The sequence below is a fragment of the Haliotis cracherodii genome, unplaced genomic scaffold (genome assembly GCF_022045235.1).
Source record: "Haliotis cracherodii isolate W230 unplaced genomic scaffold, xgHalCrac1.p SCAF_4, whole genome shotgun sequence".
Classification (NCBI taxonomy): Eukaryota; Metazoa; Mollusca; class Gastropoda; order Lepetellida; family Haliotidae; genus Haliotis; species Haliotis cracherodii.
In genome coordinates, this window is record NW_027266297.1 from 51,446,950 (window position 1) to 51,471,811 (window position 24,862).

The window sequence follows — 24,862 nt, forward strand, 5'->3', positions numbered from 1 at the left end:
AGTAGCTATTGAGTCGCTGAAATGTGAAGCGAAAATGTCCAAAAACAAAAATGTCCAAAACCAAAACGAAATTGTCAAAAACAAAAGCGAAAATGTCAAAAACTAAAATGAAACCACAGAAAACTATTTCCACCGCGGTGGAAATACTATCGCCGCGGTGGAAATTGTTTTCTGTATTTTCATTTTAGTTTTTGACATTTTCGCTTTTGTTCTTACATTTTCATTTTAGTTTTTAACATTTTCATTTCACTTTTCAGCGATTCAATATCTTCTTTACACATGATTTATCACATATTTTTAAGACAAATCGTGTTAATTTGCAAAAGGTAACGACAAAAGTAAGTGAAATATCAAAATATGGAAAAACAGACTCAATGTCACTTATGGGCCACCGTAAAAAAAAGTGAATTTCATTCTCAGTGCTATTACTATTACTTAAATTTTAAAATGAGGGAGGGGTCACGAGTTACCAGTCCCTTAGGCCATCCCTCGGCCCAAAGCAGTAAATAAACATCACCCACAACTACACGGTGCACAGGGCCACGGATAGCCATACATAATTTTTTTTAATGTAATCAGTACAGTCAGTATAGTATGGCTATCCGTGGCCCTGTGACACGGTGTATATATCCATTCTATGGTGGTAAAAGTAAACCGGACATCGGACTATATGAATAACCGAGGATGTGGACTACTGAACCAAGGATTTCGTCTGCGCCAAAATGCCTAGCTGTCATATGAGCACTGGCCAGCATCGTCGCATCACGTGTCAGAAAAGGGATGTTTCAGTTGGTCCGACTAATAGACCTTATATCATGCTTGTAACGTAACTCCATCATGACGCAAACAAGTATAGGCCCGAGTCATGCATATTTTGCTACGGAATATGCCTAATCCGTTTTTGTCCACCCATAGAACAGCGATAAAAACTAATGTGTTTTAGTCGACTAGTCCTTACAATGATAACATATAGTAAAACCCTTGAAACAGGCAAATTTCTACAAGTCCTCAGGATAGGTATACAGGACTAATGCCAATTTCTAACGCTGTAAAGTGTTATTACGTAAATGGGGGATAATATGTATATATAAGCTAATTCGGATAATATCCAATATACTTGGATGACGTAATAAATCCCATATTCAGCTATAATCCTTCGTAATTCCTAACCGTTTTTTTTCATTAACGGATAATAATAACCAGCTGCGACCAGCATCGGATTTTACATTCTCGTTTGACCTCAATCGTCCTTGACCTCGACACACACCTCCACACGGAATTGTGGGATTGGTGTAAAGGTGACTGGATGTTTATGTGGCGTATTGTTATGTGGTCATAGTTGGATGCTGTAAAACAAAATGTGGATTCCTTTTACTGGCTGTGGATAACGCGAGAGTTATTCACAGCCAGACGAAGTTCATACCAACACGCCCCGAAATGACCAGTGACGATTTGGAGTAACGACAGTGTAAGTAGGTCACGTTTGTGGTTTGCAAATATCATATGTGTTTCTGTGAACTCCGAAGTTCTTCTCTTGTGTTATCATATGGACTATGGTTTGTTCACATTCCATTGCTCTTAATTTGAAGTAAATTTAAAAAAACGTTGAAAAACACAATTCCTCAATGACAGCATTTCATAACTAAAAGCCCACCTGACAAATTGTGACTGTCGTAGCATAAGTCCAGGTTTAGACTGTCTTTGAACCTATAGGCCCCTAGCCTACTTTCAAGATTGCGTTTTCCCCGGGCGCAACCTACGTCTCTAATTAGCTATGGCTTACACTTCATGAGTCTTGCCTGCCACTTTGACCTTTAGAGTCAGGGTAGGCTATCCTAACTCTATCCTGCGCCGATGAATTTCAAGCACCCGCAATGGTTATTCGGGTTAGGTATCCCCCTTTCAGATGGGGGTCAATCAAACAATCTTTATGATCCATAGGGTTAGCTGTGAATAAGGGTATGGTTAGCTGTTTTAACTGTTTCTATGCAGTTTTCTGACATCAGTTGTTGCGCAGTGGAAGGCGACGATGTTCAAGTGTCTACCTTTCGTCTTTTCTACTCCACTGGAAATTATACGATTAATGGGGAACTAAACATGATTCTCTTTCTATGACATAATGGGGAACTATACGTGATTCTCTTTATATGACATGTGGGGGACCAAATGTGATTCTCTTTGTATGACGTGTGGGGAACTAAACGTGACTCTCTTCTTAATGAAAAATAAAGACACTATGCAAGGTCCATGACCACGAATGCAGGAATGAATAATTAACTGTAAAAGCAAGTACACACTTTACGTTTCTAAGGGCCACGAATATTGTCCCATCTATTTTATACCAAGACCACGGATATTGGTCCAACGATAACTAGTTCCTATAAAGACCACGAATATTGGTCAACGGCCGTAAAGTATGTCTTTCTCCAACGAACGAAAAGCCTGCACTGACGATTGCAATGCACCGCGTGTCAGCATTCATTTTCTGCACGTGAAACGAATGTCACGATCTGATTTCCGCGAAGCATGTGGCGGAAAAGTCTGCTCTGACGATTGCAATGCATCACTTGTCAGCATTCATTTTCTGCACGTGAAACGAATGTCACGATCGGATTGCCGCGAAGCATGTGTCGTTTGTGCTAAATGTTAATGTTACATGAATCATAACAATGTTTGTTTTGTTTTTTTCCACAACATCAGTAGTTTCATTAAAATATACATGTGCAAAAGTGAGAAATAATTTTAAATTTGTCAAAATGTCATTTCAACCTGTGTAGGATGCCACAAGGGACATATATATGTCCCTCCTCTACAACCCTCACTTTGAAGTCGAATTAAATTCAAAATACACCACCCACACAAATACACTTCACAGTTTTGAATAAGGTGGGAAATTCCCTGTTCTGTGATATCATCCACTGGCATTTTAGGCCAAGCGAAAGTACTGAAAATGACCTCTGAAAATTAGGCACATTGTAAATGTTCCCATTTTTTACACATTACTAAATCACCCCTCACAGCGTTATTTACAGCATGTTTTGAGATCTAAATTTCGGATATTTACTCGGAGAAATGAATTTAAAAAAAAGCATATTAGTGATCAGGCGTATCTGTCTTTTATGAAATCACCAATGATCATTCATAAACGTCTCCAATAACCCTAGAATCGTTTAGAATGTTTTGGAAAATACACAAAGACGAACGCCAAAGTGAACTTTCCGCCATATTTGATAGTGTTTACAAAATAACATTTCAGGTACACCGGTTATGAGACACCTGTAACATCACATATATTTCAAACTTATCTGTGATACACACATCCTTGAATTCCTCATACATCTTAGAATCAAATGAACAACGGTCTTTGTCACCAATACAAAGTGGCTGGATGAAATCAAGCAAAATAAGTTAGGTGTGAAAACCAACGCTGTGCTCGAAAAACTGCACTTGTTTGAAATGTAAACAAAGCAAAATAAAGATTTTACACAGTGTAGCATTTTCTCCTATTTTGAACTATCCATTGGTCTATTCGTGCAAGATATTGGCTCAATATTTTAAGAATATGCATGGGAAGAGAATCGTAGGAAGAATTAGGGAATTTAAAATAGATACATTGCAATGATTTGATATTTTCAACAGAAATTGTCAAAGTTACCGTCCTGTGTGACGCCATGACTGACGCAAAATCACGCACCACAAAGTATTTAACAGAATTTCTGACTATTTCAGTTTGTTTCAATGAAAATTATAACAACAAATAACAATACATAGATTGTCAGAATGTTTCTGATTACTTACATGTCACATTTATGTATATATGATCCCTGAATCAACGAAAGTTCCCTCGTAAAATCCAGCGTACTGTTGACAGTGAACGCGCCATTTTGTAAAAGTCGGTCACAGGTAGTGATGTCATACATCAACATTGTTGTGCATATTTGGTATTTTTTTGAGGTGAAGGTCCTTGAATGAGAGTGTACACGATCATTTTATCATGCTGTTTACAGTTTGAGTTATGATTTAGATTTTGAATTTCTTTTACACATTTTTTCACGCAATTAATTTCACTTTGGACATTTGTCAATGTTCAATGTACATAAGAATTGATAGCTTTTTAGTGTATATTTCTTTCTGTTGGACAAGTGTTACAAGATGAAGTGTAAATATAACTGCAGCACATACATATTTCTTGGGATGTGTAATAGTCAATATTATAAGTTAATTTAACCAATGTCTATGAATAGCCGTTTCAATATTTTATAATAACTAAAACTGAATATATTACTTTAACAAAATGGATAATATTTTTCGTTAAAATATATGCACACATTTCTGAAAGAATTGTCTTGGTCTTGGAAATGTTTTTATGTCGTATGATACACAGAACAGTGTTAGTGTTAGTCACGAACAATTTACGAATTATTCCTCTCGTTTTGCATTATATATTCAATGGGTTTTTTCAATATTGTGATCACAGGATATTAAACTGTTTACTTTATTTCTCCTGGAATTGTGAAATGTATAAAAATAAAATCTATGCCAGGTACCTTGTTGAGTCAACCTTATATGATTATCCTGATAATTCTATACCAATAGAGCTTTCTTTACACCTTTTATTGTATAATTCTGAGACGAGATGAAGAGAAATAATAACATAGTAATGAACAAATATATGTCCAATATTGAATATAATTTTGGTTATTTTGAAATATTCTTTTGGGTATTTCATTACGTACAATGATGCCAAACAGGTACGTGTCTTGTCCAATTAAGATACATGATAAACTATCAAATTGTTTACATATTCAAGACATTATTTACTTGGTGAAAGCAGTCATTTTATGTTGTGTCGAAAAAGCGTCAAATTCAGTTTTACACATCACGATTTGTCCATACCATGAGCGAAAATTAAGGGAGATATATTAATAAAAAAATACCAGTGTCGTCTTTCTCCAACATTCAAAGACATAAAACCAGCCAGGGTTTATTTTATAACTAAACGTAAACAGTTTCTTTATCGATATTTCTGTTGGAATAGTTTGGTTCCTCGTGAACAAAACGCCACGAAAATATATTATCCTTACCCACAGCTAATTCTCACCAAGTGACCTGAGTTACAATAAATTAGTGCTAAGCATAGCAGAGTTATGCCCCCTTTTTTTTGTATGTGTGTAACCTCTCTGTCGTCTTTTGACGCCATAGAGAAAATTCTGTTTTCGTCATTTACGGCATGCTATTTTTGGCATTGAATGTATGTCATTATACATACGCATATAACTCAATTTGGTATGTAGTTATGTCGTTCTGATATTAGCCAGTATTTTGTTCGCTCACAGTTTCCGTAAAGATTCTAAATAAAAAAAATCGTCGCACAGTACTTTTATCGGTGTACGATAAAAAGCGCAGAATTTTACTGTTTTTCAACGCGGAATAAAATCTCAGACAATACTTAGAAGTGTCTTTTTTTTTAAACCGGTTTAATAATTGCAGTTAAATTTACACCATCCAATGGGAAATTTAATATTCCCCACCTCTGCGTAAAATTTTATAGCCAGAGATAGATCCAGTGCCGCGTGAGCGCAATTCTCACTCAACCTTCACTTTTCCGATATCAGGAAAATGTGCGTCATTTGCAATGTCTGACCCTTTCCCCATGTTGAAGCAGATTGAAAAAAAACTTACCTTGTACTAACTTACCTTTTGTTGAAAAAAACAAAACAACATTGCAAACATTAATAAAACATATATCCCCGTGTTATTGGTTTTCAGACTCTGAAGAAACATTCATAGTTTTCGAACTAATCACATGAACAACTGTAAAACATCTCATTTACTTATAGGCTAAAAGACAACTTTATCTTAAAAAGAAGCGGTCATCAGAGTACTTACAATATCTGTGTGACGCCACACCCAATGTTACAGTGCAAATATTCGTGATAGAAAACTCATGATGTCCGAAAACCTATGATCCAACAATAATAGTATTGTGTCATGAATAATGATAAAGGCATATATGATGCTGAAAGCTCTGATAAAAAACAGGACAATCTGCAATGGTTGTCCTGAACCACGATAATATTTTTCGGAGTATTTCTTTTAAATCTTTGACTACATTTTTATGCGGAAGATGATTTTTCCTAAGACTACTGTTTTAAAAAACGTGATTTTCCATGTTTCCGCGGAGATTTCACATCCATGAAATTAGCTGGGACTGCCAGTAGCCCTTGTTATGTCATCTATTTATTAGGAAGTATTTGATGTATCATCAGTAGAGGACGTAACATAGAAATGAAACATGTCCCTCGTACAACTCACTACCTAGGGGCACTTGTACGCCTGTCAATGGACTTCATATTTATTTCTGCATGTAGCATGGATCCATGAAATTCCGAATTAGGATAGGCCTTTAGCAACCCAATGTTTGTCATAAGAAGTCAATGGGCTTGGGTGGTCAGGCTCGCTGACTTAGTTGATACGTCACATTGTATCCCAACCGCATGGATCGATGATGATGATTGTCAATCATTGTCATTGTCATTATCATTATCAATCACTGGATTGTATGGTCCAGACTTGATTAGACACAGATAGCCTTCAATATAGATAGAATATTGCTGAGTGCAGTGTTAACAACAAAGAAACAAATCATGTAACAAAAAAATGTTTCTGCAAGTGTTTTTTATCAAATTAATAAGACAAAATTAGGTGCAGTTATTGATAATTATACCAATTATCGAATCACATTGAAAGAAATGGAAACATAAAAAAATAAACATTTAACATGTTCAAACGAGAGAATTGTGAGAAATTTGAGCTTGATTAGCTGACAATGTACAGTAAATTTCTCCTGTACACATATTTTTCAGAATTGTAAATGGAATTAACAACATATGTGTCATTATTCAGGCATATATATGCACACATGATCATGACATCTGCACAATTTTGCACAGGTTTTTAATCTAATGATTTGATCAGTATTGATGTGTCATGAACAAAATTAAAGCTAGCATAGCACCCTTAATGAGACTCATGCTAGTAACATGATGCTTTACACAGTCTATGACATTATGTACCTCAAGAATAAAAGCACACTAAACTTTGAAGTGATTAATTTCCATCTTGCACCTATACTTTGGAATATATTTGGATGATTAATATCTAAGAACATTATTTTATGTGTATACTCACCATGTTTCAACTTCATATCTGGTCCCTCCATAAAAGGACCAGGTTAGAATTGGGAATTTTATAAGCGTGCGGAGCACGCGCAATGAAATTGTAATTTTATGAGTAAACTGAAATAAGGTCTAAATGTGATTATCCCTGGCTTCCGGCGGAAGTCACAAGCCTTTCAAAGTCACGTGAGAAAAAACGAGATCTCGTCCTTGATTCTCTGAGCGAAGAAGAAAAGACAAGAATATTAAGTGTGATAACAGTTTACTCAACAGGAAATAGGTACTGGTACAGTACCTGCCGAGTCAACAAAACCGAACGTCTTGGAAAGTCACTGTGCCCTTTCTCACAGGTGCCCAAGTATCAGTTTCAGCACCAGAATACGAAGACAACAACGTCAACTAGTAAACCAAGTCTTGAACACATCAGTGGTCCAATCCAACTAGAACTGCAACAGCACATGAAGTGGATCCTTCTTTCTTCATAGTCTGCACCAGAATATGAAGACAACAAAGTCAACTAGTAAACCAAGTCTTGAACACATCAGTGGTCCAAACACACAGGTACTATGATCCCACTTCATAGAACCAATCCAACTAGAACTGCAACAACACACTAAGTGGATCCTTCTTTGTCCATAGTCTGCAAACTCTTCTAACTGCAAACAAAAAACACTCATGAGTTTGTGGTTTCACTAAATAAGCTCTTCACATATAAATTGAGACTCCACCATTAATCATTTGATAATCTGATCCAGCTCAAAATCTTTCACTAAAGATGTAAGTTGACTCATTCAAGTACATAATGTGTAATCACTAGGGTGGAGAGGGAGGGATTTAGACCTTATTTCAGTTGACTCATAAAATTACAATTTCATTGCGCGTGCTCCGCACGCTTATAAAATTCCCAATTTTATTTCGTAAACTGAAATAAGGTCTAAATGTGATTGTTTAAAGTTCTGATCCCTAATAATTCTGTATCCTAACAGTTTTAAATTGTAATATCATCTGATTCATTTAGTTTAGAACAATGTTTGCAAATTTCTCATTGGTGGTTTTTTGAATGCCTTTTTCATAATATCTATGAAAGGTTTTAGCTTTTGACCAGTCTGCACATCTGACATCCCAAAGTTTCTGGCTTTGGAAGTAGCCGCTGATCTTGTTGAATGAGCTTGGAATTTCTTGGTATCAATCCCTGCCTGTTTCATCAGCTGTTTCAACCAATTAGAAACAGTTGATGTGACAACTGGTCTATGTGGCTTGGAACATCCCAAGAACAATTGATGTTCCTGCTCTGAAGATACTCTCCAGCACTTAGTTCTGTGTAGGTAAGCTCTAATTGCTGATGTGGGGTCAAGTTCAGGTATGTCAGATGAATAAACGGTCACTTTGCTTGGACAAGACCCCACTTTCCGTGTTTTTGTCAATCTAGTAATAACAAATTCGATGTGGTCTCCAAAATCTGAAACATTGTTAGGATCTAATTTGTGCAACTCAGAAGCCCTACTTGCGTTCGTCAGTGCTAACAACATCGCCGCCTTTTGTGTAAGAATCTTATCAGGTAAGTCACTGTTTGGGCCTAAACTTTTGATGTACTCTGTCACTGTGTCAACGTCCCAAGTTTCGGTATACTTAGGCTGGGGAGGCCTTTCATTGAATATTGCTCTCATCGTGTTCTTAATTTCCTTCGTTTGACCTACTGGTTCTCCCTGCACATGGGGGTGAACAGCTGAAATAGCCGATCTTATTGCATTGATTGTGCTGTAAGAATAGCCTGATTCATACAGATGAGTGAGAAAGTTGATCACATTTGCCACAGAGGCTTGAAGTGGATCAATTTCCCGCCCCATGCACCAACTACGCCATTTCTGCCAGGAGCTGTTGTAAGAGTTCCTGGTGCCTGGGCGCCTGGATTTGGAGAGTAACTCGGAAGCCGGTTCAGAAATGCCTTCTGGCTGGTTACAACTCCCGAGATTCTCCAAGCTGCAAGGGTAAGAGACCCTTGTTCCATCAGGGGGTGGGTCTCCCCTGCTGGAGACGACAACATCTGTGGGTCTGGAGGAAGGAGGATTGGCTCCTCTGTTAACAAGCTCATCAGAATAGGGAACCACGGTTGGCTTTGCCATGTGGGAGCTATTAGTATGAGTTCTGATTTCTCCTTTTTTACCTTCATTAGGCATCGGCCTATTAATCTGAATGGGGGAAATGCATACGGTTTCATGTCCTTCCATTCCATTAGGAAGGCGTCCGTCTGCCATGCTGTCGGATCTGGCCGCCAGCTGACATACCTGTCCACCTGTCTGTTCAGTCTGTCGGCAAACAGATCCACATTTATTGGTCCCCAAATTTTGTTTATTTGCTTGAAATAAACTGTTTTCAGTTTCCAGTTGCTGGAGTCTGAGTGGTGTCTCGACTCCAAATCTGCCTCCACATTGTCCTTCCCTGGAAGGTATTCGGCCGATATTATGTCCTTTCTCTCGAGGCAGAAATCCCAGATCATTTGGGCTACCGTCAACAAGTCCCTGGACTTCGTTCCCCCTTTCTTGTTGAGGTATGCCACTGCTGATCGGTTGTCCATCCTTAGATGGATGTGTACATCTGTTCTGCTCTTGGCAAATGTCTGAATGGATAACCAAGCAGCCATAAGCTCCAGAACATTGATGTGGTGTTTTCTCTCGGAGAGACTCCACACTCCACCTGTCCGAACTTTCCCATACACTGCTCCCCACCCCAATTTCGAGGCATCTGTAGTTATGACTACATCTGGCCCTGTCGAGAGAAAAGATTTGCCGTTCCAATCGGCGAGATGATGTATCCACCATCTCAGTTCCTGTTTGGACTCTACTGTCAAAGTCACTTTTGTCTCGTAGTTTTGTTTTGGTAGGAGAGCGTTCGTTCTCAACATTTGTAAATGTCGATAGTGTAGTGGTGCTGGTAGCACCGCCATCATTGAGGCAGTTAGTTTGCCTATCAATGTCGCTAGTTTCGTACAGTTGGTGTTGGAACGAGTCAACATCATTTCGCACTGTCGAAGAATGCCAGTCACTTTGTCCTGTGGCAGTGCCAACGTCATGTCTATCGAGTTGACAGTGAAACCCAAGTACTCTATTATCTGACATGGTTCTAGGACTGACTTCTTCCAATTCACCACGAAACCTAGTTTCTCTAGAATTTCTAGGGTCGAATCCCTGTCTATCATCAAAGCATCTTTCTGGGGATTGGCCAAAATCAAGTCGTCTAGATAAATTTGGGCTCGGATTCCTATTCTGCGTAAGAAAGAAATCACTGGTTTCAAAAGCTTTGTGAATACCCTCGGTGCTGAAGCAAGTCCGAAGGGTAGGCACTGAAACTCGTGAAGTTTGTTTTGCCAGCGGAACCTTAGGTATTTCTTGTGCTCGTTGCACACTGGGACACAAAAATAGGCATCTTTGAGATCTATTTTGATCATATAGTCCTGTTTGTTTACTAGTTCTGTCAGCGTCACTATTCCTTCCATTTGGAAGTGTTGGTAAGCAACACAACAGTTTAGTTTCTTTGCATTGAACACTGGTCTGTGACCCCCTGTTTTCTTTGGGGTCACAAACACTGTGCTCACGAATTGGTTTCTTACTGGAGAAACCCACTGCACTGCCCCTTTCTCTAACATTTTTGTTACCTCTGCAGACATTATGTCCATTTCTGATTTTTGCATCTTTAGTTCTGTTGGTTCTGATTTTTGCTGAGGAATTTGATTGAATTCTATTCTGTACCCTTGAACAATGTTTAGAATGTAATGATCCTTTGTCAACTTTTGCCAATTTTTTATGAAGTGTTTTAATCCCCCCCCTAGTTTGGGATCTGCCTGAATGACATGAAAGTCTAGGTCCTGTAACTGACTGTGCAGTGTGTTTCCCTTTTGATATTGTGAAACATACATACCTTCCTCTGGAAAACTCTCTGCCTCTGCCACCGCCGTCTCGCTTTCTAGTCGAGTTGGTGAATCGCACCTTCTGGAAAGAGTTGGTACTGTACCGGCCCCCACCTCTGTAACCCTGGTAACTTGATGAGGGCCCTCTGTGAAAGGGTCGATTGTTTCCTCTGCTAAACCCTCTAGTAGAGCTCTTGAAGCCATAGTGGCTCTTGTTTTTGTAGTCTGAAAACTGTCTCTCTATGTCCAATCTCTTCTTTCTGTCCTTGGACAGCTTTGACAATTTCTTGTAAAAACCTTTGCCAAACAAGGCCTTCTTGTCACTGAACTTTTTCTCATTCTTTGAGAGAAATTTCTGGGCTTTCTTCTGACTTTTCATCAGCTTTGTTAGAATGTTCAGTCTTCTATAGAAAGTAGTGGCAACGTTAGCTTGCCCTAACAAACAAACAGTCTTTTCAACTAAAATCAAAAAGGCGTTCACATCAATCTCTTCACCACCTTTATCCCTGATTTTATCCACGGTCTGCCACACTTGACCGAGTGGTCCCATCACATTGAGTAGTCTTGATTGGATTTTTCCCAACCCTGCTTCAACAGATTTAGCCGCAGTAAATCTTTTTTCTTCCAACATATCTGACCATTCTTCATCAAGCTCTAGTGGCACAAATCCTTTTGGGGTCGGACAGCCCTCTAATATATTCTTGGTGATAACTTCATCTTTAATGTAGTGGTTAAAATGCTCATGTGCATAATCTAGCAGTTCGTTAGAAAGTTCTTGTTCAGCCCTATCATCCGTGGGCTTGAAACGCTTATACCGGTGATTATCAGTACTAACAGTACGATCGTTGTAGCCACAATCTTCCGAAACTGACGATTCTGATGAACTAGTGTCACTACTTGAGCTGGAAGACGAGCTATCGGAATGAGAACTACTAGTGCTACTGTCATTTCTTTTGCGATGACGATGGCGCGAAATGGCTTGGTCCCGTTTTGGAATTGTGAAGCCTTTCCAGTCCTTCCTATTTCGTTTCCTGCTTCGATTCTCCAAATCAATATCCTTAGGACTGCCATTGTCACCAACTGCCTCATGGCTCTGGTTATTGTTTGCCTCGTGGCTGGTTCCAGCGGTTGTGGGTGCCTCATGGCTGACAAGCACATGGCGTCCATGCTTTTGGCTAACAGGAATTCCATCCTCGCCATCCGAAGCCGAAGAATGATCCGGTCTCATGACGGTTAAAAAACCGAAGAAAAGAGTAAGCCAAGAAGAAAAGTCACAAAAGAGCAAGACTGACGAAACACCATCGAAGATTGCTCACGATGAAAAAACACAAGACGAGCACGCAAATTTTCCACGTCTTGCGTCTTCGGAAGCCAGAGAATCAAGGACGAGATCTCGTTTTTTCTCACGTGACTTTGAAAGGCTTGTGACTTCCGCCGGAAGCCAGGGATAATCACATTTAGACCTTATTTCAGTTTACGAAATAAAATTGGTCTTCAGGTGGTCATGGTCACTAACTTGGTTGGTGCTAATCACTGTATCCCAACTGCATAGATTGATGCTCATGATGTCAATCACTGTAATGTCTGGTCATGGTCTGAAGTGTCATGTTCATTCATGTTCTCCCAACTTCTAATATAAATGCCCATCAAAAACTTTGGTTTAATAGTTTACAACATGTTTGAACTTTGTACATATTGTAAGTAAGTTGGTGAGGTAGAGTGGCAAGGAGTCTGAGGGGCTATAGCAAAGTAAAATATCATTTTCTGTAACAACTGCTGGCAGTTAGAGCAAGACTAAATTGGTATTTGACATCTCGTAAGATGGCTTGTTAACACTGTTAAACCAATTTTGCCCATTTGGAATGATGTTTAGATATCTTATATGAATATGATGTTACTGGGCCATTGCAGCTGAAACTTGGAATGCTTGTTCCTCCTTATTTTCCTGTTTTCTATTGTTTGTTAAACCATTACAAATAATGACAACAAACAGGCATGTTGTGAGAGTGAATTAAATGGGGATCTGGTTGTCAACGTGTGGCAACAAATATTGTTGCTCATACTATCAATCACTGGAATTCCTAGTGCAGGCTGCCATGATATAGATGCATTATTTCTGTTCTGCTGACCAGATGATGTTAAAAGATTACTATTATGTTATTTCAGATACTAGCTCAGCCCTAGATGTTGCCAGCATGGTACTGGAAGGGGCGCGAGAGTGGTACCATAACTTTGTGAGGAAGGTGGATGAGAGGTCCAGCTCACAAGTCCTCATCCAAGTGGTTGTTTTGAATGCAATGAAGCCTCGTCGCCTGTCTGCACGGGTTATTTTGCAGGCCAGTGTTTACACAGTTATAATCATTGTGCTTGCCTTTATTCTGCTGTACACGTTTCTTCTTACCTATGTGGACAGACATTTGAAGATGACTGCCTCTAGCCAGGCTCAGGCTCAGACTCAGGCTCATCTGCCACTAGAGATTCCTCAGAAAAATACTCATAACAATCATAGAGTGAAATTTCAGTCCAAATCCTCAGGAAACTATAGACTACATAATATGGAAGAAGGTGGTGGGAATGAAAATACTCTTCATTTCCATACAGGTAGTAACTCTCACAGAAAAGTGTTGTGGAATTCATCAAACTACTACGATGTGTTCAGTACCCGTCCACAGTGTCACAGGAACACATCACTATTGACAATCATCATCACATCATCACCAGATCACTTGGACCAGAGGAGTCAGATTCGCCAGACGTGGTGTAATGCATCAGCAACCAGACATCAGAAGGGGGCATGGCAGTGTGTGTTTCTGATCGGCCAGACATCCCTCTCTTACATTGATTCTGCAGTAGAAGAAGAGGCTGACAACTTCCAGGACATTCTCAGGGGAACATATGTAGATTCATATCGCAATTTGACATTGAAGGTACTTCATGGACTGAACTGGGTTAGCCAGTTATGTCCTACACAGTACACACTAAAGACAGATGATGACTGTTTTGTTAACACACTGCAGATGTATAACTTCCTTCTGCATAGTAATACTATAAAAAAAAACCTGTATGTAGGCAATGTTTTTCATAAACTCGAAAAGAGGAAGGTGGTACGGAGCCTAAGCAGCAAGTGGTCAGTTGCCAAGTCTGACTATGCTCCAGACCATTATCCCCCTTATGCCAGTGGGACAGGGTATGTGTTCACTCAGGATGTGGTGGACAAAATTGTTGTGGAGAGTCAGTACATCAAAGCCATTCCTAATGAGGATGCTTACATAGGTATTGTGGTTAATTCGTTGGGCGTGAAACCGACATCAAGCTTCCGTTTTACTCTGTTCAGTGAAGGACTGAGATTATGTAACTACCTGTATGTATTGGTGGTGCACCGTGTGCAGCCAGAGCAGCAACACATGTTGCATGCTGGCATGATGCAGGCCCCACAGGCATGTCAGGGGGACACCGGGGATCTTCACTCATGGTCATGACATACAATAAAGTGCAAGGGTAAGTACTAACTCCCTGTCACTAATCCCTGCAACACCATTCTAACAAATATGGCAATCTGAATTCTACATTTATTATTATATATCAGCTCTCTAAGAAATTAGTAACATGATTAGGGCTTTCAACATGTTCAACACAAGTTGCAGTCTTTTCAACCATGTTTTTCAATTTATTGTTTGCAAACACTTTGTCTTGTAACATGTTTTGTTACTGTGCTCATTTGTTCATTGTATACATACTGACGACCTGGTAATGGACATGCTAACTACCTGGTAATGGACATGCTAACTACCTGGTAATGGACATGCTAACTACCTGGTAATGGACATTCTTACTACCTGGTAATGGACATACTAACTACCTGGTAATGGACATGCTAACTACCTGGTAATGGACATGCCAACTACCTGGTAATGGACATACTACCTGGTAATGGACATGCTAACTACCTGGTAATGGACATGCTAACTAACTGGTAATGGACATGCTGACTACCTGGTAATGGACATGCTAACTACCTGGTAATGGACATGCTAACTACCTGGTAATGGACATGCTAACTACCTGGTAATGGACATACTGACTACCTGGTAATGGGCATACTGTTTACCTGGTAATAGACATACTGACTACCTGGTAATGGACATGCTAACTACCTGGTAATGGACATGCTAACTACCTGGTAATGGACATGCTAACTACCTGGTAATGGACATACTGACTACCTGGTAATGGGCATACTGACTACCTGGTAATAGACATACTGACTACCTGGTAATGGACTTACTGACTACCTGGTAATAGACATGCTGACTACTTGTACATGTAATGGTTTTTATTCTATGATTGTTTTTGTTCCAGGATATTTTGCAGAAGGAAGAGTGTTTCGCCTTATACCCGGCATGCTGTTGTTGAGTCTGTGTGATGGTGGCAGCAGTTCTAAAACTCAAAGCCAATATTTGTATTTGCATTATATTATTGGTTTTGTTTATCTCCAGCTTCTATCAATTCTTCATAAAGACAGATTTGCCAAGGCTGAGGTAGTGTCTCTGACTAAAGTTGAAGTCCATACATATCATTTGTTGATACCACTGTTTGTTTTAAGCAATTTAGTTGTTGAGCTAAACTTAAAGAAACATCTTTAAAAATATGTTTGTGAAACATTTTCACACTGAATAATGTCTGACATGTTTTGACATCACTATCTAATCACTAAGAACTGCTTACAGTATTTATTACATAATGATAGCAGGGATGATTCTATCATGTGGCCTTGTGCTTTTAGCCCCTAAATTTGAAAAAAGGCCCACATTTTTAAATACAATGGGGCATTTCAACATTGTGTTGTATGCATGGTATGGGCATGTGTGGGTGTACCCTTGGAATATTTGAAATGTTCACATAAAAGGCCCATGTCAGAAAATTGTAAGAGTTAACCCTGTGGTAGGGTATATATTTATTTTGTTAGGTATACAAAGTTATGTTCATATGTGAAACAAGTTTAGATTTGAACATGCAGATGTATAACCTCATTTTGTGTATATGGTTGTTGCTCTAGCACAACGCCAATTGCACATATCCCAATGCAAGTGTATATGTTTGAAAATGCAATGTATGAAATGCAGTTTTTGAGTTTTCTTTTAATATTTCCCATATTTGTCTAGTTCTTTGAAACTATTGGATGGATGTTTTTTGTTTGTTAAAAATGATGTTGCATTTGAAATGTCTGGATGGGATAAAGTGCCATGAGATTTCTCGTGTGGGATATTGCTGCTCCATGTGCTTGTGTGGTACACCGGTCATGAAGGTGGTGCCATGATTAGTGCATTCTACTTACGACATTCCTCATACTGCCTGAAATATCCTCTGTATTCATACAGCATTTACTGTAGGAAACATTGTTATGTTGGCCAGCCATTGTTCCATACTGAAGATAGTCAAGGGGTGTACAGGAATTATTTCACAGTCTGTGGGCATACAACAGACACATGTTGTGGGAAGTTACTAATTATTAGATTTTGTTCAATTCTCAGTGCTAAGCATGATTGTGTTTCAAATTAAGTCAAGCATATTTGAACATGTTTAAGGCCAAGTGAACATGATCATGAAAATAAAAATAATTCAGTGAAGGGTTTGAAAAAAGTTCAAATAAATAGAATGTGTAACTGGCAATAATATGTGGCCCCGCTAGTTGTGAGTGGCTGTGGCAGACTGGTCCACGATCATCACACTCTTTCATCCATGCTACTTCACAAGTTACATTCAAAAATTGTGTAACAAAACTTCTTGAAATGAAATATAAAACATTTAAATTAATCTGGCTTGATCAAGTTCCTGAAGGACAAAGATAAATGTCAAATTGATAGTATGGGAAGGCTGGTTATTTTGGTTATAATACCTGTAGATTAACAGACAGTGGAGACATGTAGGACAGCAATGTCCAAGTGTTTTGGTCACTTGCATGAAGCGATCTTAGCGCTGCAATAGTGTAGCTCCCATTGTTGAATATAGACTTACGAAAGTTGCTTTGTGTAGGTAGTAGGCACAGATAGGTACTTGTGCAGTATAGGTATCGTGTTTCTTCATGTTTGCCTACCCCTACAGCTACCTAGCACTTGCTTCTGATGTCCAAACAGTCTTCACTTCTATTTCATTTGGGCTGATACAACATACACATAAGCATATTAAGTGAACTTTGTGTTTCGTTTTTTTAGTAAGTGAAGTTCAGAGTTTAAGCAACATATAGAAAAACTCAAAACAACTTAATGTTATTTCGCTGAAATACATGTACCCGGTAAATAAGGAATGTTGATTATGAGAAGCAGTACACAGACAGGTCGTCCTCCTGTTATTGGTGTTTCTGTACTCTACATTATAATTACTGATATGTTTTAGGTGACAATGTCAAATGCTGCAATGGCAAGCAATTACAACCCTTAGAAAGTATATAGACATGTACACACATGGTTTAGTCTTTGGCAGTTCCTCCAGCCTGTTGCTGTAGTGCACGAATTGGCCACAGACATGGTGAATAACACAACTCATTTATTTTATGTGTTTTGAACACTTATGAAGTTGTTCTTTTCGTTAAAGCTGGTTAGTGTTCATGTTTTGTCAACAGATTTGGTGACAAGAAAAATATTGTCATAAAGGTTATTTACAACATTTATGCTTTTGTGTGTTGCACTCAACATTCATGGACTTAGTGTCATGATTTTGGTGATCAACATTAATCAGTGACATCAGTTACACTCTTAATCACGACTTACTGCAAGAGATTTGTATGCAGTAAAACTTTAAAACATTTGTGGTGTAAGTACTAAGTGCCATGTGTCTGGGCAGACTTTTCTCTGTACAGCTGTACAATAGGCATGTGTTTGCTGTGATAGGTGATTGTGGTACAATGGTTGGTAATGGCAGTATAAACATGCAATTATGGTATATGAGAATTAATTGTAAAATCTGTGGTTGTGAGAATTTTGATCGGTGAACATTTCAGATTCTGAAGGTTGTAATTTAGCATATTGGAGTCAAATTTAATCAATTGTTTTGTTGTATTATAGTGAGTGAGTGAGTGAGGTTAAACGCAGCTTTTGGCAATATTCCAGCAATATCACGACGATGGACACCAGAAATGGAATTCATACATTGTACCCATGTGGGGAATTGAACCCGGGTCTTCGGCGTGACGAGCGAACACTTCAACCACTAAACTACTCGACCGCCCTTGTTGTATCATGGAAGGGTACTGGTTTTTGCGTAATCAAAAACCTATCTCACCTCTGTAACTTTGAGTGATACAGATGTAGGGCTAGATATCAGGTGCAGATCATGAGGAGGCGCTTGGGTTTAAAGTTTGGTTGCACATCTAAGTTGGATGTGGATGGGTCGAAGGTGAATCTCCTAGAGTTTGTGTGAGCGTGCATGCCTGTGTGCGTGCGTTGGTGCATCCATGCATGCGAAGAAGATGAAAATGAATCGCCTAGAGTATTTTTGTATGAGTAGAAATTATAGGTGAATCTCTTAGAGTTTGTGTGTAGAGGTATTAAGGTGAATCTCGTAGAGTCTGTATGTGTGGATACTGAAGGTAACTATAGTCTGTTTGTGTGGGTGGATATTGAAGGTGACTATAGTCTGTCTGTGTGGGTGGATAACACTGGATATTGAAGGTGACTATAGTCTGTCTGTGTGGGTGGATATTGAAGGTGACTATAGTCTGTCTGTGTGAGTGGATATTGAAGGTGACTATAGTCTGTCTGTGTGGGTGGATGTTGAAGGTGACTAGAGTCTGTGTGGGTGGATGTTGAAGGTGACTATAGTCTGTCTGTGTGGGTGGATATTGAAGGTGACTATAGTCTGTCTGTGTGGGTGGATATTGAAGGTGACTAGAGTCTGTTTGTGTGTGTGGATATTGAAAGTGACTATAGTCTGTCTGTGTGGGTGGATATTGAAGGTGACTATAGTCTGTCTGTGTGGGTGGATATTGAAGGTGACTAGAGTCTGTGTGTGTGTGTGGATATTGAAAGTGACAATAGTCTGTGTGGGTGGATATTGAAGGTGACTATAGTCTGTCTGTGTGGGTGGATATTGAAGGTAACTAGATTCTGTCTGTGTGGGTGGATATTTAAGGTAACTAGAGTCTGTCTGTGTGGGTGGATATTGAAAGTGACTGTAATCTGTCTGTGTGGGTGGATATTGAAGGTAACTAGATTCTGTCTGTGTGGGTGGATATTTAAGGTAACTAGAGTCTGTTTGTGTGTGTGGATATTGAAAGTGACTATAGTCTGTCTGTGTGGGTGGATATTGAAAGTGACTGTAATCTGTCTGTGGGTGGATATTGAAGGTAACTAGATTCTGTGTGTGTGGGTGGATATTGAAGGTAACTAGAGTCTGTTTGCGTGTGTGGATATTGAAAGTGACTATAGTCTGTCTGTGTGGGTGGATATTGAAGGTAACTAGAGTCTGTCTGTGTGGGTGGATACCGAAGGTGACTATAGTCTGTCTGTGTGGGTGGATATTGAAGGTGACTATAGTCTGTCTGTGTGGGTGGATATTGAAGGTGACTATAGTCTGTCTTTGTGGGTGGATATTGAAAGTGACTATAGTTTGTCTGTGTGGGTGGATATTGAAGGTAACTAGATTCTGTCTGTGTAGGTGGACATTGAAGGTAACTAGATTCTGTCTGTGTGGGTGGATATTGAAGGTAACTAGATTCTGTCTGTGTGGGTGGATATTGAAGGTAACTAGATTCTGTCTGTGTGGGTGGAAATTAATGGTGAATCAATCTCCTAAAGATTGTGTTTGGAAATCAATTGTGAATCCCATAGAGCTTGTTTGTGTGTTAAGTTGAATGTTCCTAGATTCAACTGTAATATATTAGAAGTGGATGTTGAAAAGTACTAAAATTGCCAGGTGTTGTTTAGTCCCTGCAATAATACACCCATGTAGTGTTAAAAACACATTTTCCTACCTCTGTTAGCAGTTACCAGTGCCAGATTTATTGTGTTATGTAGAGACTAGTACGTTTGTTCTGCCCACCACCACCACCATGTCAAGGGCATTCATTCTGTTCTAGTCTTGTCAGTAGTGATGATGGTAGTTTGACTATCTCAGTAAGGAAAAAACTTTAGTTAATTCAATCCCAAAACTAAATATTCCTATTATAATGTTGTTGCCACAAAGGGAGATCATATGTGGATGTGGCAGCAGGACTGTGGTTTCCACAGAGGGAGATGTGTCAAGTACGCAGACATATGTTGAGTTTGTTACAGTGTTAATGTGCACAATACAAAGTGGGTTGTTTTTTTCATACTAACCTAACATCCAAGATTGTTGTGAAGACTTTGTGATTAAACATTTTTGTTGTTTTTTTCTATTGTTATATTCATGATATTACCGATACATGATAATTGCATTGGTGTGTTATGGAGGCATGGTATTACACCTGAATGCTGCATCAGAACTACCAGTACTGACAATCTGATAGTTGCAAGTGTGTCTACATTTGTAGCCCAGTAACTGAGCACCCAGTCCAGTGTTGTACATTCAAGTGGCCTCTGTGTGAGGGAGGGAGGCAGCCCGGTGACATTACCATGATTACCCTATACATTCATTCTTGTACCCCATTATCTCATCTTCATCTCTCATAACAGAGAACTCTCATGGTGTTTAGGATTTTCATGAAATGTTTGTACATTTTAGTAACCAAGAGGAGTTATATCTCTACACAATGGATACTACTGCTAAGTTTTGCAATGGTAGTGTGTGTAACTGTAATATGTTTTGAGAAACCAGAATACTCAATACTGACAGGTTCATCAGATAACTAATAATAATACAATATATGCCTGCAGTTATTCTAGTTGTCCTCTGTTGTATGGATGTCTGGTGAGTGAGTCTGGTGTAGGTTAACACCTGGTGTCTAGGGTGCCAGGTCAAATGTGGCTTAGCTGGTTTATGGTGCAGTCATCAGTAAAAAGAGGAATAATAGAATTTTGCAATGATTTTATCCAGCCATTGTGCCTTCATGATATTAGCTCATATCAAACATTCCAATCCTGTTCATGGGGATATTTATTTTCCATTTCATAGTATTAAACATGATTTAGTAAATTTATTAATATTAGCCTTTAACATATGTGAGGAATTGTAGTTTAGTTTAAGGTGGTGATATAGCCCAAGTCAGTTACATTCTACTACATGTTGTAAGCCATGTGTATAGTTACATTTGTTCAAACCTGTTACACTGGCTATTTCAACTGTCATTTTCAGTATGGAAGACAGCATGCAGTGTTCTCACTCTCCTTGTTTAACAAAGTCACATGACATGACTGAAAGTTCCTAAGGAGCTATCTTGTATGTTTCCCAGGGGAAATGTGGAAGGTTAGATTGCTAATTCCCAAGTTCTAATTGGTTTTATTTGAACTAAATTGTTTCTAGTTTCATTGTTTTCCTTTATTCCGGCTAAAAACTTATATATCTGGGAGTTTGTATAGAGATTAGATATTTATTCAGCTACATCTACAAGACTAAATTATTTTTTTTTTAAACTATGAGCCTGAATATTGTTGCATGAAAAACACTTTGCAACAATGTAAATTTTTTAGCGGGCAATCTTTTCTTTTTTTCAACAGACTGAAGCAGAATTATTTTTTTTCAAGAATTTTGGGGGACAGTATTTTTCGATAAGATCCCAGGCTCCCCAACCCCACCCCAAGAATATCAGCTGATTTGTTCAGTATTTTGCAATGGTATGAATTTTTACCTCTATTCAACCCTTACATGTTTCACCACAGCCTCTTAAAAAGGCATTCTCAGCTCTGTAAACATCTTCTCCTGTGAAACTGGGGGACTGACTACTATTAGGCATGCTTGGTACTTCTAATGATATCATAATTTGTTCAAATCATTGTCATTTTGTTGTTAGTACTCTGTCATAAACATAAATACATAGCACAACATAAAAGAAATATAAGTTTCCAAAAAGATATATCAAACAGAAATGGTTTGAGCAATGTTAGGAGAGGTTGTAGTTTCACCATCCTATGCCTTGTGGTAGTAGAGAAAATAGCTAAAGTCCAAGCAGGCCAAAACTGCACAACCAGTTAACTCTGGACTGGTCAGAACAAAACATTCTTTGTGTCGGCCATTGAGGAAAAGGGTAAGTGCACTTTAAAGAGGGGATTCTTTCTTGGGACAGACTACTTAAATGGTGACAAGGGAAGAGCTTTGCACTTTAACTGAACATTGGCTTGTAGGTTTCTTCTTATGATGACATATTTTGTTCAAATCATTAGTGTTGTAGGTCCTCAGTATTTTAAGCTTAAAATATTTGAATATCAATGCTTACCACTTTTTTATTATATATACTGAATATGTTGACATCTAAAACAGTTGACTAGATATCCTGGTGAGCTGCAGTGACTTGGCACTGTAATATTTGTCTGAGAGATCATAATTTGTGGAGCATGATGTATGAAAGGGTTTTTGTTGAGTTGGAACGAGAAGCAGAACTCTCGTACATCACTTGATGATTACACTTAACTGTATAATTTGGCTGGATATTGACATGTGACATTGTCTTTTAAGAAATAGTCTGGACCTCCAAAATACCTTTGTATTATTGAAATGCTTATGCTTACAAGTTCATCATCTTAGTAATTTTGGTCTTATTTCAAATACGAAAATGATCTTATTTGGGCCCTTTATTGAGAAGAAATGTATGTACAAGCATTACTTACCTTATCTCAGTATGACCCTTGCTCATAGTCCTTGAATTTATTGATACATGTTTCAGTGTGTGATATCAATTTGTGAATTTGTTTCAATGGTCAATCGATCTTTAAGAATTGCTAAAACAGGGGTAGACATAAGAAATTTTTGTGTAGTCAGCAGGGCTTGTACCTTTTAAAAGTTACTTACCCTTCATCAAACAAACTGGCCAATAACTAACTGGTAGAGGCTACAAAGCGTCCGAAACCGAGGTCACAAGCTACCAAGTGGGGCCCTGAAAAATGTAAAACTCCACACCCCTGAAACTTCCATTTGCCTCCACCCATGGTGATTTATGAGCAAATGTTACACAACATTACAAAATGGCAGCCAGTTGTCATTCTACCGTTTCTTTGAGTTAACCATTAAGCCCTTTGTAATTTTAACTGACAACGGGTTAATGGGCCAGCAGTTAAATCGACCCCGTAAAAGGATTTTGTGTGACCACCATGGCAACTATATGAACTATATACATGTCAGTTATTCATGTGGTATTATTGGTTCACCGGACAGAAGTTCCATCGTATTTACAATATTGCCAATATTCCAGAAAGATTCAAGTGAGCTACAGAGTCTTTGTCCAGATAAGTTTGTCAAGTGCGTTTGTCATGGCAATGTTATCCATCATCACCATAAGCATGAACAGGTCCAAGTGTTATAATGTCATCAAAGTTAGTGAAGTTGTTTTTTTTTTAAGAAAAAGTAATTCAAGACAACTCATGCTTATGGAACTACTTATCCTGAACTTTCAACCCACTTGGCCATGTCAGGTCATGAGAATGTCAGGGGACAAGGTCACTAGATAAGAGATGCTTACTGAAGTACATTACTGTAGAGTCGCACATTCTCAAAAAGCAGTTTCATCACCTAAAGTAGTTTTTAACTTCTCTAGCATGGGCTGAGACTTGCATTACTGATTCATAATATTACATTGAATATTGCAGATTATCACAGTTATTTGTTTTACTCAACTCTTAATTACATATCCAAATGAGTTACAGTGCTATGGTGTTATTTTTTTTGTTACACAAGTTGTGGAGCATGATGAACATGTTTCCAGTTTCCAGGAAGTAGAACTCTTGTACAATACTCGAGGGTTACACTTCACAGCCAGGTCAAGGAAAAGCCTTTCATTGAAGGTACTTTCAGGGGGAGCTGAAGGGTTTTATATCAAAATAAAGGACTATTACTCATTCTGTTGTTTGTGTTTATCGAATGACAAAAACAAGCATTATAGACAGTAACATATAAAAGTTATCAGTAATTTTACATGAACTCTTACAATTGAGAGACAGATATATCATCACTCTGGAATGCTATGTCTCTGCATTACAGTGGGTAAGCGAGTATGGTTTTACTCTGCTTTTAGCAATGTTCCAGCAATATTACGGCAGGGGACACCAGAAATGGGTTTCACACATTGTACCCATAACAATTAAACCTGCCTGGTTTACAGAATGTGAAAACAATACAACTTATGATAAACATTAACTCTAGTTATATTTGGGAGAACAAGTTTATAGTAAAGTACAGATTCTCATACTTTCTTCTTCGAGTCCCATCCAGGATTCTCATACCACACTGCCAGAGTGAGGCACCTAATTGCCAGCACACAAAGTCAGCGATCTAACCCCCATCAGCCACCAAGGCTTGTCAGAGGGGAACACAAAGTACATGATCTGGACTACCAGTTGTCGGACTTTCATTTTCGTGGAAGCCTCGGTGGCTGAGTGGGTCAAATTGCTGACTTTGTGTGCTGGCAATTAGGTGCCTCAAACTGGCAGTTTGTGTTTGAATCCTGAATAGGACTCAAACTAAAATCTGTATTAGTAGTTAAGCACATCAGTGTAGAACCCCTCAGGATTCTGGAACCACTCAGGATTCTGGAACCAAGATGGCGGCACATCCGTTTCCGGTCACGTGACCTGCGCAGTGCGTGATGGGACCCTGCGCGTGCCTCCAAGATGGCGTCGCTTCCGTTTCCGGTGGCGTGCGCCTCCAAGAGGGCGTC

At 38.8% G+C, this 24,862-nt stretch overlaps 1 protein-coding gene across 1 annotated transcript; it reads left to right on the forward strand.

Moving 5' to 3' along the window:
* The first annotated feature begins 1,291 nt into the window (after positions 1 to 1,291).
* LOC139478170 (beta-1,3-galactosyltransferase 1-like) lies at positions 1,292 to 24,029 on the forward strand. The gene is made up of 3 exons (XM_071260519.1): positions 1,292 to 1,468; positions 13,249 to 14,580; positions 15,442 to 24,029. The coding sequence occupies exon 2, from the start codon at positions 13,278 to 13,280 to the stop codon at positions 14,559 to 14,561; it is 1,284 nt and encodes a 427-aa protein (XP_071116620.1). The 5' UTR covers positions 1,292 to 1,468; positions 13,249 to 13,277; the 3' UTR covers positions 14,562 to 14,580; positions 15,442 to 24,029.
* The last annotated feature ends 833 nt before the right edge of the window (positions 24,030 to 24,862 follow it).